This window comes from Nilaparvata lugens, chromosome 7, assembly GCF_014356525.2.
Source record: "Nilaparvata lugens isolate BPH chromosome 7, ASM1435652v1, whole genome shotgun sequence".
In the NCBI taxonomy this organism is placed as follows: Eukaryota; Metazoa; Arthropoda; class Insecta; order Hemiptera; family Delphacidae; genus Nilaparvata; species Nilaparvata lugens.
The window spans coordinates 43828026-43843836 of record NC_052510.1 but is presented as its reverse complement, the minus strand read 5'-3'; the positions used below and the strand labels follow the sequence as shown (position 1 = coordinate 43843836).

The following is a 15811-nucleotide window of genomic DNA, read 5'->3' as shown; positions in this document are numbered from 1 at the left end:
ATTCTGATACAATGAAATAGATTTATTTATAAATATGTGGCTGGGTTACCGAAACTTTCACCATAATACAATGAGGTCATGAACAGTGGAAAAAAATGGTTGGTATAAAAGGATAGACTATAGTAAAACTGAACCTTAAATAATTTCTATTATTCATTTTTGACTGCAATTTCTCGATGACTTTATGAAGTAAAATTCAAGAAGGGCCACTTATACAATGATAAACAACAAGCAGTTCAGTCTTCTGCGAAACTCTGATAGAGTCATTCACTTTATAATATTTTTGGTTCAAAACCTATTAAGTACCTACCTATATTTCCTTCAAATCCCAATACCGCTCAATATAACTTTGAACTTCTATGAAACCCAAGATTGATATTGAAGATTTGGATTTCTGAGAAATTTAACATTGGGAAAACCTTTAAAAAATTAAGGACCTTAACCAGTGAGAGAATGCATAAACTATTACTTATAAATAATGCAAATTACCTAAAAATGGCGGCTTACGTAATATATGGGACATATAGGTACTACAGTATTATACTACAAGATATTCTGAATATCTATCAACTCGGACCACATCACTTCCACCCTTGATGCAAGACGGCTAACCAATAATATGGCGAGATTCACTTCAAACTGACAGCATTCATTGAATGAGAAGCATAGAAATTATTTATAAGGAATGTAGAGAGTTCTAAGTAAATCTCACTTCAGTGAGATCAATAGCATTGATTGAATTGGGAGGTTTGATGTTATAAGGGATACTGACACTTTAAAGTGAATTTCACTGTAGTGAGAGAAACTCCCGAGAAGACAGATCAATAATGATTCAAGTTTCATAACATGAAATCTTTACCTGATTAGAGTGATGAATCCTTCAACTATGCTTTGTCGATTTCATGTTATTTAACTTCAGAACTCATGGAATGTAGTTAAACCTTTGGGGCAATCAGCCCCGATAACATGTCAAACGAATTTCCATCATGCTCAACCACGAATTCATCGCCATTATCGTCTTTCATTCTCAAATAACCATACTCGTCGATCCCTAAAATGGTGGCCGGCTTTTTTGTTCCATCTGGGGTCAGAACTGTCACTCTGGCGTTGCTGAAACGACAAAAAAATCTTAGCTAATTATAAATTCATCTTATTGTAATTTCATATCTATAAACATACTATATTCTGTGTAATAACAGAAGAAATAGCATCTTATATAGAGCTGGAGGTCAATCGATTTATTTATCTGAAGATTAGTTTCATTTCGATGATGTACTTATTGTATGAATGAATAAAGAATAAACAGTTTAAAGCATAACAGTGTTTGAAGTCAATTCAGGATTAGACGAGAAACTAAACTTAAAAGATTATATTGATGAGTAGATCACTTGATACTTTGTTTTCTATCTTATCTTATCTTTTTTTGGAACAGGTATAAATACAAATTTATATTACTTTATACTAAAGCTGGGTTTACACCAAATTTATCAACAAAATGTTAATAACTTAATCCTTATAGATTCTATTAGATGAACGGAACTTGACAAATACATATGATCATAATGTGTATGATAAGTTATGTTCAATCTAATAGAATCTATAAGGATTAAGTTATTAACATTTTTTTATTAATTTTGGTGTAAACGCAGCTTAAGAATGATTATAATACGAATTTGAGATAGTTTCACAAAAAAATATGAAATGTTTATAAACTATATTCTTTAATTATCAAGATATTTGGAGAATTGTTCCAATTCCAAAAACATAATATGATTTATTGTCAATATTTTTATTGTATATCTTCCCTCAATACGAGGTTGATTTCAAATGAAGAAATTGAGTAATTGAAACGAAATGTATTGCTAAATTTAAAAAAAAATATGTAACTCCAAATCACAAATATACATAGATCATTATGAGTATTATGAGTATTATGAGTTTATTGGAGCCGACAACTATTCTTAGGTTGATAGGTGTTAATGCTATTCCAACCGTTTAAGGAAAAATTGGTAGCACGGCAAATGTTACCCCTGTGGTGGGACAGAATTACAAAATAAATATGTCCCAAATGGTACACCATGAAATCCCTGGTTATAAAAAATTATTAGTAGGATAGATATCTTGATAGGTTATGAATGGTTTGTTGCTGAGTGGGAAATCAGTTCAAGAGAGATCAAGTCCTAATGAATATATTATCTGTGCAGACTAGCAAAATGGCAGACAATATGAAAAATATTAAAAATGATGATGAGTTAATAGCTGCCTTAACACAACTGTTTGATGAGCAAAATGCTAATTTGATGCTAGGTTTGATGATATGAAGCAAGAATTTGCTAGCATAAGACTAGAGCAGGTTAGTATAAACCTTCTATTGAAAGATGCACATGAAAAATTGAGAGATAATCATGAAGATGAAAACAAATTGAAGCATGATAATAGTAGTGTTAAGATACAAGATCAGCTTATTCAAGTTTCTGAAAATGTAGGCCTAGTTACTGTTGTTGGAAAAGTCAACCCTAGTGAGATAGTAGAATTGAATAAAGAAGTAGGTAGGGAGTTGTCTTCATTGAAAGTCAACTATCAAGAAAGTACTATTGCTACATTGAAGGTTAGGAAAACAGTAAACAAATCAAATGTTTCTATGGATCAGATTACTACATCAAAAGTTAGGAAGATTGTAAACAAAATGAATGATTACATGAGACAGGTTTCTGTGGAAGTTAGGAATAATGTGAACAAAATGAATGTTGCTTTGAGTCAAGTTGATGAGTTCAACTTTCAACTGAGAATTGAAAAGGTGTATGTAATGCATTCTCAAGTGAACATGACTAACTTTTGTGAGCAAAATAGCTTTGTTGAAACAACTGAACCCATGAATAAAATCATGCTCTTGAAGAAAACAAAACGCAAAGTCACCATTGATGTGTTAGTATTCAAAGGTTGTTTCAAGTTGCTTACTTACAAGATGATGACAATGAATCACATGATGAAAGGGTATTCCCCAACACACAATGATTAGGAATCCTGTGTTATGCCGGGATTCAGAATAGCATAATCGCTACACAGTGTATGGTAAGAGTCCATAATTGTGTCTTTTTTCTTTCCTGTAGCCTATTTTCTTGGCCCTTAATCTTTTCAATTTTCGATTCTTTCCTGTCTTTGTGTAATATTCAGTAAATTTCTTCTATGAAGCATATCTTAACCAATCTTGTCCATAGTCATTTAAATTTGTATTTTTTCTGAAATAATTTTGGAAGTTGAAATAGTAGCTTATTTTCCTAATCTTTAAATTGTTGATAAAACTTAACTTTTCCAAAATCTATCCATTGTAGTGTAAATAATTGTTTGCTTGTGACATATTTTTTCATCATGTATCACTTATGTGAAGTGTATCAATTTTGTGTGTGTTGTTTTAGGGAATTTATTTACCCAGTTTTCTATTTCTCTTTTTTGTATTTTTAGGGAACTTATTTACCCATATTTCATCTTGATCATCTTTGTATTATAATCTGAAATGTTTATACTTATTATACAGTCTTTAAATTTTAAATTATTTTAAAAAATAATTGGTTTAATTTAAAACGTTTTGTTATATTATTAATTGAAATAGTGTTTTGTAATTGATTTTTTTTTTAAATTTTAAATTTGTTTGTTCTATAAATTTTGATATGATTGATTATCGTTTGAAATGGATGCTGGAGTGTATGTAGAATTTTTAGTGGGGTTTGTTGATTGGAATTTTGCTGGTATGTGATTGTTTTTTGAGATGGAAACCCATTATTGCCTAAAGAAGGAATAACAGAGGTTATGACTTAGAGAGGCAGTAATGAGATAATATTTTTGTGTTGATTACTTATGTTGATTGCCATAGATGCAAAATAATGATTAATAATGTGATTGCCATAGATGCAAAATGATGATTACTGATGAATATTGTTTGCCTTTGAAGCAAAATATTATTGATGTTTTGAATGGTTTCTTGTTTAATGATTGATAGTAAAGTTTTGTCATGAAATGTAGTTGTGTTTAGAACATTGAAAAGTCGAAATAAACTGTAGTATCCAACAAACGATGATTAACAATATTAAATAATTTGCTTTTTATACAATTTTTGAACAAAATTAAAACTAAATATTTTGAAACCCTGAATGATAAATCATAAATGTGAAATGAACTTGCTATAAATGCTATAAATGAAATGTTATATTAAATGATAATGAAATGCAGATATATTATGAAATGATTGTGAATAGAAGACCAATTGTCTGAAATTATTGAAATATGTATTGAAATTAAATTTTGTTGTGATAATCTGATGTTTTTTTACAATTTTGATAATGATACAGGGTGTTATGAAATTATATTTCTATTTTGAAGAATGGATTAAAATTTTGATATTTGAACAGTGAATAGATGAAAATGAATTTTTTTTAAATTTATCATTGATATGTCCATATTTCACAATTTATGTATTGCTGACTGTATAATAAGATGTTAACAAATTTCAATTTCATAGATACTTGAAATAATTTTAATGTGTATTAGATTGTATTGATAGCCTAATCAAGTTTTTCTTCTTAGTTTATAAGCATTTTAAGATAACAGGTACAGCACAGACATTAATATTGAAATAGTTATCATGTGAATCTTGAAATCAGTAACAAGTGAACGCCATGAAGAGTGTTAAGAACATTTGGGTGATTTTCAAACTAGTGTGACATAACTACGCCAATATCTACGCCAAAATCTACGCTGCGGCCTACACCAATAACTACGCCAATGTCAACACCAATAACTACGCCAAAATCTACGCCGATGCCTGTGCTGATGCCAACGCCAATAACTATGCCAATGTCAACACCAATATCAACACCAATAACTACGCCAAAATCAATGCTGATGCCTACACTAATACCTACAACAATATCAACACTAATAACTACGCCAAAATGCCAAAATCTGCGCCAATGCTGCACCAATGCCAATAGCTACACCAATGCCTGCGCCAATGCCAAAATCTACGCCAATGCCAAAATCTGCGCCAATGCCAATGCCGAAGCCAATATCTGCGTCAATGCTGATGCCAAAATCTGTGCCAATGCTGATGCCAACACCAAAATCAACGCTGATGCCTGTGTTGATGTCAATGCCTGCACCAATGCCAATAGCTACGCCAATGCCTGCGCCAATGCTGATGCCAACACCAAAATCAACACCAAAATCAACGCCGATGCCTGTGCTGATGTCAATGCCTGCGCCAATGCCAATAGTTACGCCAATGCCAAAATCTGCGCCAATGCCAATGCCTGCGCCAATGCCAATGCCTGCGCCAATGCCAATATCAACGCCGATGCCAAAGCCGACACCAAAGCATACGCCAATAGCAATGCCAATGCTTATTGCTGACTCTGTATCTCAAACTTCAACACTACTGCATTACCTGGAGGTAATTGCCATCCATGTTCACATTCACAACTTTGAATTCAGAAGAACAGTCACAGTATCATGAAAGAATTGATTCAAAAAATCCTCTCCTAAATTATTCCTGTATGCAGAACTCTAAACCTTGAAAGCTGAAAATATCAAAAAACCAAACCTTACCTAAATTAATCCTCACCTAAATTAATCCTGTATGCAGCGTCTATCTCTTTTCCAAAAAACGAATTACATTGTCATTTCAAGCCTGAAATGTACATTGTATAATTACAAATATGATACAAAATTTATGTGACTCTGTATTGAATTTGGAATGCAGCCGTCTACTACAAACATGAAGCAATGCTAACTGAGATGTCACCTGTATCGAGTTTGGTATGCAGCCGTCTACTACAAACATGAAGCAATGCTAACTGAGATGTCACCTGTATCGAGTTTGATATGCATCAGTTGACTACAAGTATCAGCCCAACACTACGTGCATCCAGATCAGCCCAACACTTAACGTCATCACATTGGAGTCACACTTAACTGAAAATCATACTGAGTGCCTTAACGGACTGTTTTCCAAAATGTGCATCAATAAAATCAACCGCGTCAATAGTAAAAGAAATGAACATTTTTTGATTTATTGAAATTTTATGTGAAAATTAAATGTAACAATTCATCAATTCATTTAAAAAATAAATAATAATAATAAATTTTTTTATTCAACATACTAAATTTTTTTTATGCAATAAAAATTGAATTTTTCTATCTATTAATTTATGTGCAATTTCAAAAAACTATTCTTTACATGTTAAACTTTCTGTTGAGATATTTTTCTTTAAATTATAAAGCTAAATCAAATGTAATATTGATATTCTATATTTTGAGATATTGTTTGGAAACATATAACAAATGCTATTGATGAATTTTTATAATAATTTTCAATTATAGGGTGACATGTATTGTTTTTCTAGAAAAAATTGTTACTGTTCTCAAATTTAAATTTCAACAATTTTCATTAGGGTCAATGTAAATTTTTTCTTTAAATTTTCAAACAGTAAAATTTTTTTATGTCAAGAGGGGGGTATTTGTAATATTACATTTTTCTTCTCACATTGGAATCGAATCTTCAATTCGAGATCTATGGAACTTTATAGTAAATGTCAGAGTTATCAATAGACGGACAAATTTTTTGACGGAGAATTTATTATCGTAAATGTTTGTTGCATTGTTCCATGGTGTCACCAAGGCAGGGTTAACAAATTACTGAATAAATCGTTTATTTAAATAGAATATATGTATAAAAATTTAAAATAACATTTTCAAAATAAAGTTTTATTGAGAACAGATGTAGAATGTGAATTCTAAACTTATAAATAATGCAAATTACCTAAAAATGGCGGCTTACGTAATATATGGGACATATAGGTACTACAGTATTATACTACAAGATATTCTGAATATCTATCAACTCGGACCACATCACTTCCACCCTTGATGCAAGACGGCTAACCAATAGTATGGCGAGATTCACTTCAAACTGACAGCATTCATTGAATGAGAAGCATAGCAATTATTTATAAGGAATGTAGAGAGTTCTAAGTAAATCTCACTTCAGTGAGATCAATAGCATTGATTGAATTGGGAGGTTTGATGTTATAAGGGATACTGACACTTTAAAGTGAATTTCACTGTAGTGAGAGAAACTCCCGAGAAGACAGATCAATAATGATTCAAGTTTCATAACATGAAATCTTTACCTGATTAGAGTGATGAATCCTTCAACTATGCTTTGTTGATTTCATGTTATTTAACTTCAGAACTCATGGAATGTAGTTAAACCTTTGGGGCAATCAGCCCCGATAACATGTCAAACGAATTTCCATCATGCTCAACCACGAATTCATCGCCATTATCGTCTTTCATTCTCAAATAACCATACTCGTCGATCCCTAAAATGGTGGCCGGCTTTTTTGTTCCATCTGGGGTCAGAACTGTCACTCTGGCGTTGCTGAAACGACAAAAAAATCTTTGCTAATTACAAATTCATCTTATTGTAATTTCATATCTATAAACATACTATATTCTGTGTAATAACAGAAGAAATAGCATCTTATATAGAGCTGGAGGTCAATCGATTTATTTATCTGAAGATTAGTTTCATTTCGATGATGTACTTATTGTATGAATGAATAAAGAATAAACATTTTAGAGCATAACAGTGTTTGAAGTCAATTCAGGATTAGACGAGAAACTCAACTTGAAAGATTATATGGATGAGTAGATCACTTGATACTTTGTTTTCTATCTTATCTTATCTTTTTTTGGAACAGGTATAAATACAAATTTATATTACTTATACTAAAGCTGGGTTTACACCAAATTTATCAACAAAATGTTAATAACTTAATCCTTATAGATTCTATTAGATGAACGGAACTTGACAAATACATATGATCATAATGTGTATGATAAGTTATGTTCAATCTAATAGAATCTATAAGGATTAAGTTATTAACATTTTGTTATTAACTTTGGTGTAAACGCAGCTTAAGAATGATTATAATACGAATTTGAGATAGTTTCACAAAAAAATATGAAATGTTTATAAACCATATTCTTTAATTATCAAGATATTTGGAGAATTGTTCCAATTCCAAAAACATAATATGATTTATTGTCAATATTTTTATTGTATATCTTCCCTCAATACGAGGTTGATTTCAAAAATGAAGAAATTGAGTAATTGAAACGAAATGTATTGCTAAATTTAAAAAAAAATATGTAACTCCAAATCACAAATATACATAGATCATTATGAGTATTATGAGTATTATGAGTATATTGGAACCGTTTTTCGTTCAGGCTTGTGGTACTTTTATGATTAAACTTGAATTAAAAAAAAACACTTATGGAGTGAAAATGCACTTACATTTGTAGTGACGATTGTTTCGACCTGTTGATGGTCATCATCAGACTGTAGGAATACAGTATTGTAAAAAATATTGCTTATTGTAAACCAGGTCACAAAACAAGAGAGATTTCGAATAGAGAAGAGGGAAACACTTGAAGCAACTACTTACTTTCTTAATCGATTAATAAAGTGAGAAAAACTAGACTACTAATGTAAGTAAAACTAGACTCACCTGTGCAGCCAAAAATCGTAATAAAGCTCGAGCACTTCCTCCAATCGGCCGCTCTGCACCATATCAATCAACCTCTCCATCTCAGTGAAAGTGAGTGCGAAATACTCTTCGAACGAAATGGGAGCCACATCAGTGCCGGCCACTCTATTCAACTCGTCTATCATCTCGTTGACACAGGTGGTGGGCTCTCTATTGAACAGATTGACACCGACACCCGGACAACAGGTGGCCACTCCATTCATGCTACTACTCGTTACCACTGCGCCACCGATCTTGATGCCGCTTCCCGCGTAAATGTCGTTCGGCCACTTCAGCCGCAAATCCAACTTCTCGAGGCCCGGTTTCGCGCAGATTCCTGAAACTGTCGCCAACGTAACGATGATTTGCAGCAGCGGCAAATGCTGCCCCAGGATCGAGTCCAACGGAATGTGGAGTTGTACAGAATACATAGCGCAACCTTCTGGACTTAGCCAGGTGTTGCCCCCTCTACCAACCCCTCGGGTCTGTAAGTAAGCGACCACCGCTAATCCGTCACCAGGCAGTGCGTTAATCCACACCATAGAAGAGGTCATCACCTTAGAATGAACCAAAGCCTTCCCGATTTTTTGGGTTTTCAAGTGTTTCAAATAAACGTCCTCCTTGAAACTATCCGATTCGACATCGGCAAATATCGGGGAAAAATTCGATGAAGGTTTTTCCATCCTCTCAGTATCTTTACTTTTGCAAAATTTATACACATTCCCATCAATCTTCAAAGCATCACCACCTCCTCCATCATCTTTCAACAAATCCAAAAAATCCTGCTTAGCTTGTTTAGTGCCCAACAAATATCCCGGTGTATACTCAGGTTCAACCATAACTTGACCGCATTGCAGCCCAAGATGAGTTGAAAGCAAATCTTTCAAGATATCGAGTCGTGTTGCATCTTGTGTTAGGTCCAAGTGGTGAGAGGTCTTCGAACTGCCTTCAAGGTGTACTTGAGAGAAGAGCATCTTGCCTCCTTGGGGGGTTGTGGCTAAGAGGATGGATTCATCTGTGCTTAGAACTTTGACATCCAACTTGTAATCGTTCAATGTAGTGTTGGTGATCTTGTCGCAGAGATTGCTGGAAAAGAGGAAAAAGTAGTTTTAAATATGCTTGAGAAAGTGAGGAGTTAGATGATTGTGAGTGTGTCCCATTCAAATGACTGGGAATGATTTAAAAATGAATGGAGAATAGAAAAGTGTGTTTTTATCAACTTATTTCCAGTAAAATTATCAACTACTTGAAATTTGCGACATTTGTAAAGGAGAAAAAGGCATTTCAAGAAATTATAAAGTTTTTTCTCTCTCTACAAAAATGTTATACTTTCCCAGTACTGTAATACACGAAAATCAAAATTGTCATACACTCTTATTACAAGTTCAGTAGGGTCAGTAAAATCAGGTAATATGAATACAAGACACATTCCTGTGATCTCTATCTCTCTCTCTCTCTCTCTCTCTCTCTCTCTCTCTCTCTCAATCTATCTATCTCTCACTAGTAGAGATATGATTGCATTGGATGCAAGTATGTGCAAGTGCATGCGAGACCAAGCATGCCCACGCGTGCCGATGAGAAACAAAATCTATCTGGAGAGAACCATAGAAACACACACACTGAACGCGAGCACTTGTTGGTGGCGTGTCAGTGTGAGCAGCGACAGACAAGTCACAACGTGTTTCTATGGCTCTTTCCAGTTTTTGTTTCTCATCTGCACGCGTGGGCATGCATGGTCTCGCGTGCACCTACGTGCATCCAATGTGATTAAACTTTTGGGCTCTCAGTAGAATTATAGCAGTAATATTAATTGATGACTATTGTAATAGAAACCACATAAGTGTCATGCCCAACGAATTGACAAGACTGGAGAGTAGTGCTAGAAATAAGCCCATGCCACACTTATCATGCAGAGTTCCGATCCGATCACGGATGACAACGGCCTAAAAAGGTGCATGCCACACATGTCCGTCATTTGATCTGTTCCACCAGCACCCCTCCACCCCTCACAACTATCCGACAAGAGAAGAATCGCTGCATTATTATAAGTGTGGCCCGGGCTTTAATCGAAAAAACAATCAGCTGTCAGCTGGCTTGATTGCATGGCATTGCTTAGACAAGTGAGAAGAAAATTAAGCGATAGGCTTGCTCGACCCTAAGGGTGAGACCATATAAGGCGTTTTCAGACGAGTCAGCAGAATGATATTCAACTATTTCTTTTCACTGATTTCAACTCACACTGAGTTGAGCTATTGTGCCATTCTCTCTAGGGCATGGGATTCATTAATGGTAGCTGTGAAATTGTACACAGAAAGCCTCTTTGACTGAGATAAACTGCATAAACATTGAATATTTCAACTTATTCCAATAAATGACAGGATGACAATTTAACAATAAAATCTACTATTAAATCATGAAAAGATATGTTTCCTTCAATGTAATAAATTTGAGATATGATTAAATTATTAACAAGTAACAACAAATAATTTCAGATCAGATATATCTGTATACAATATATAGAATATCAGATGTGATATAATTGAAATCTAGTGTGATTCACGTTATGAAGTCAGCAGCACCTGATCAACATTGGGTTGTTATTGTATCTCATTGCAAAAGGTCGATAGCTCCGCACCGTTGCCAAATCGTTTGTAGTCTATTAAGAAAAATAAAGGACTACCAGTTTAGTATGGACTACAATTTATATCAGGTCAGATATATGACTTTTTATTTTCTTAAAATGTATGAATTCAAGGCTACTTATTTTTATTAATAAAACAGAATTATAGTACCCATTTTTGAAATAAATAAAACAATAGATTAAAAATACAAATTATAACAACTAATCGTTTTACGATTAGTAAAACGTTTGTTTAAAAATTATTTGTTTAAACCTGAAGATGGTGTGATTCACTGAAACTAGTTGTTATAATTTGTATTTTTAATCTGTTATTCTATTAATTTCAAAAAAGGGTACTATAATTCTATTTTATAAATAAAATACTTTTTATTTATTTGTTGACGTGGTGAAGTTTGAAAAGTAATGTCCACTCAACCATTTAAAATAACAGCTTAAAAAAATAAAAACTTGAGTTATCGAGTATAACTTGAACCACAGCTATTCACTATAAAAGGCGGTGAGAAAGGAAAAGTAGAAACAATGCCTCCTATCATTTACGTGAATAATACTATAGTGTAACTCTACATACCTGTCATCCTCGTCTCCATGAGATTTCTTCCAGTACGTACGGGCATTACGCGTTAAAGTAATGTTTTTCCAGGTCGAATAAGAGAACGTGGTCGCTGAGTTGTCTGCGACGTTTTCGGACGCTTGAAAGTCGGGCAGAAAAGTCTGAATGAGATCGGAGCAAATGCAGAGCAGTTTGCCATTGGCTTGAGTGACGTAGGTCTGTAGTCGAGGGATCAGGCTGGCTGGAACGTTGCCCGCCACTACTACCAGACTAGCCTGGTTTAGCCACGGCGATGTCGACATCTGGCTCAAATTAAGCGGATAAATTGTGTACCTGCAACATTTGTTAATTTAGTCATACACAATCATAATGTTATTACATATTATTCTATTATTAATATTATATATGTTATTATTATTCCATTAAAAATACACAAACCATAGAAATTATTGACGAAGGAAAAGCATGCAATACCCAAAATTGTTGTTTCCCTGAATTTCGTTGAAAAAGTTCATAATTATTCAAAACTTTCCGAACTAACATTAAGCGCTTTCATAATAAACTATAATATTTGGTGGTGTGGTGGAAGCTATATAGTGCTTCTGGGTAAGTTATAATCTGTCTTTTTCCAATGAAAAATATTTAGAGCCGGTTTCCGAACTCGGGATTTAAGTTCTAGACTTTAAACAGCTGGAGTCAGAAAATTGGCTTTCCGAAACGGGGCGTAGTCGCATTCCCCGTTTAAATTGAATTTTGAAAAACTAGAAAATTGAACACAAAATAAAATAAAGAGAAAATAGTGTAAAGTTTCAGCTATTTTGAACTATTTAGGAATGTTTCATTTCGTCAAGGAAAACGTATCCAATTATAGAAATGGAAATATAGAGATTATCATAAAAACTACTACCACGCCCCGTTTTGGAAAGCCAATTTTCTGACTCCAGCTGTTTGAAATCTAAAACTTAGCTAAATCCAGAGCTTGGAAACCGGCCCTAAGTAAGCGTTCAGTGGGACGTGGAAGAAAATCTTGGTTTGAGAAACCTGAGAGAAGCATTCACCTGCACGTCACAGGACCTCTTCTGAGCAGCAATTAACAAAGTTAGAATTGCTATGATGGTAGCCAACCTCCGTAATGGAGAAGGTACCTGAAGAAAGAGAAAGAATCTGTCTTCTGAGCACTTTGTCCATCTCAGAACACAAATAATTTGTGAACGGTGCAGAAAAGGAAGAGGATTGAGCAGTCTGTTTTTTCTGATGACAGACAAGGATAGTGAACACATTTTAATTATATGCTGACTTTTCAGTCTCAATCTCAATTAATTCAAGTTACTATAAATACAAGTCGTATCTATAATAGGGAAATAACTACGGTACTCCTCACCTTTGCACGTTAAGAACATTTGACAATGTCTTTTTGATATTCTCAATTGATTCAGAACTTTCCGAATAAACTATGACATTTGGTGGTTTTGTGGAAGCTGGTGGCTTTTGGTAAGGTATTATCTGCCTTCTCTGCACTTCGTCCATTGCAATCACAGGAAACGCTAATGGAATCCAACTTTTCAAATTCCTGTAATCATAATAAATACCAACTAACGATAGGTACTAATACTCAAAGCGATCATGAATGGATAAGAAGATGAACGATTAATAGATAATTGATAGAATGAATCAATAAAATAATAGTTGATTAATAATAAATTTTGATACTTTTCAAATACTATTAGGCTAAATATAAAAAACTGTGAAATTAAAAACAAATTTACGGTTTATGCTACTTACTGTATGAAACCTCGTAGTTGTTCATAACTCATTCTGAAACAACAAAATTTAATTTTATTAACTACTTGGATTATCTGCAGTTTCATGTCATAGAATATCAATTTTAATATTGCCATATTATTTATCTATACACAGCTTGTAGGGCTACTCTTGTTAAGAAATAAGAGGTTTAATAACAAATCAAGTTTTATAATAAAACTACTTTTTCTTTTAATCCAATAGTAAAACAAATAAATGTAAAACGTATTAATAGATCATTGCGTATAGCCTTGAAGTACATTGTTACACTCAAAGTAGATACATTGAACAAAGAAGTACGTTGATATCCTCATAGTAGAAAGGACCGTGCCAATTCACTAAAAAGGAGATAGTGAAAACCTTGCAAACTATAGGCCAATCTCTATAGTTCCACTATTGTCAAAAATTATAGAAACGGAAATGAAGCAACAACTGGTGGAGTTCTAGGAAGGTAACAATCTGCTTACACCATTTTAAAATGGATGGATTTAGACATGGACGCTCCACCATCAGTGCTTTGCTGGCATTAACTTCCAAAATACAAAGCACTTTCAAGGCTGAAGACTCTCTTGCTCTAGTGATTTGTTACCTCAGTAAGGCTTTTTGACTGTGTGTCGCTTAAGTTCCTGACCATCAAACTTCAGAGGTACGAACTGGGTGGCACAGTCCTACCTGAGGAGCAGAGGGCAGATGGTTCAGTTTGGTGGTGATGCATCCAAACTGCCAGTGAGAATGATGGAGTTCCACAAGGACCTGTTTTGGAGTCACTGTTGTTTATTCTGCTCATGAATGACTTCACAAGCAACCAGGGTGCAGTACTCTTTGTAGACGCCACCACATTGATCTCCAGGGCTTCCTCAGTGCAATAGGTGCAGACCAGGTGTACCAGTCTGGTTGAGGAGGCAAAGCTGAGGTTTGCTGCAAACAAGTTGAAGCTAAACGAGAAAAAGACATCCATCCTTGTTCGTACCTTATAAGTTTGACCATAACTGTCTTGTGGTCGCATACCATGCACTTTCATTCATTCATCTGATGTATGGAGTGCTTATTTGGGGACATGTTTTTGACATTCAGGATATACTGCTTAAGATATGCAGAAGAGAGCACTGAGGTTGATGACTTAGGCGGGCTATACAGGAATCACTGACGTACCAAGAGCCTTGGCAATCTCACAGTCTACAGCCAGTATTTACTGTGCCCACTGTGGCATTTTAAGAAGGCTCGAGAGTAGCTGCCTAAGGAGTGACATACGCAACCAAAACACTCGTCATCCTCCCAGATGTCTTAATGCAGACTGGTGGGGACCCACAACAGCTTCCCAACTCGGGTCATAAGATGCTTCAACATTCTGCCAAGAGAAGTGCAAGATATGCAGCAAGCAAAATTCACATCAACATTGAGGAAAAGGCTGCAGTATAGTATAGACCCCTGTATTGGATGAGAAGCATTTCTTTGGCGTTCCAGCGCCTTTACAACCCTTCTTGGGTTATCAAATGACACTGTCAATCTGGAAACTCTAGTTCTTGGCAATGACATCAAGTATCACTCAAAAGTTAAAAGTAACCCCAAAATTATATATTTCAATTATTCTTCAAGTTTCTTCTAAATTGAGTCTAAATAAAAATAATTATAATCAAGTACTAATAAGTAACCTTACCTTACTTATTATAAAAATACTCTCTAGAATAAAATGATAAATTATTTTTTCAATCTATCTCAGGAACTCAGAAACCAGTTCTAATGAATTAGCAAATTGAAATCAGAATGTAAAAAGTTATTTCCTTCAAAAACAGAACTATATTCACACATACAGGTTCTCTATCAATACTCTAACCTAAAAATCTAAACTACAAAAACAAAACAAAAACATGTTATCGATAAATCGGAAATATTGATATTATTCCACCAATAATCGATATATCAGACATCGATTGTGACTAATCGATAGTTTCCGCTGCCGATGCTTTTTCTTCGATATATCGATATTTCTATTCTTATTGAAATTCTTGCAAAAGTGCAAAACTATCACCTAATACCTACCCACATAGAGAGATAGATAATTTATTCAGCTTTTATCCAAGCTGCTACCGTGTTCTTTTTTTACTTTCCTTGCCCTAGCCTATTACCATAGGTAAGGAAAGTATTGCTTTCCGAAAAAAATTAAGGTACCCTAATTTCTAAATTTCTATACGTTTCAAGGTCCCCTGAGTCCAAAAAAGTGGTTTTTGGGTA

At 34.1% G+C, this 15811-nt stretch overlaps 1 protein-coding gene across 1 annotated transcript; it reads right to left on the bottom strand.

The window, feature by feature from the left end:
* Positions 1-359: 359 nt before the first annotated feature.
* Positions 360-15433, bottom strand: LOC111048036 (biotin--protein ligase). Its single transcript, XM_039432833.1, has 7 exons — positions 15237-15433; positions 13562-13594; positions 13161-13349; positions 11798-12112; positions 8571-9674; positions 6815-7435; positions 360-489 (listed from the first exon to the last, which is right to left on the bottom strand). Exons 2-6 carry the CDS (start codon positions 13591-13593, stop codon positions 7261-7263), a joined length of 1815 nt encoding a protein of 604 aa, XP_039288767.1. The 5' UTR covers position 13594; positions 15237-15433; the 3' UTR covers positions 360-489; positions 6815-7260.
* Positions 15434-15811: the final 378 nt, after the last annotated feature.

Excerpts from the sequence above, each read along its gene's own strand:
- LOC111048036 (XM_039432833.1), bottom strand. The coding sequence starts at position 13,593 with ATGAGTTATGAACAACTACGAGGTTTCATACA. Across the intron at positions 13,350-13,561 it reads CAACTACGAGGTTTCATACA|GAATTTGAAAAGTTGGATTC; the intron begins GTAAGTAGCATA and ends TTATGATTACAG. Across the intron at positions 7,436-8,570 it reads TACGATTTTTGGCTGCACAG|CAACGCCAGAGTGACAGTTC; the intron begins GTGAGTCTAGTT and ends TTGTCGTTTCAG.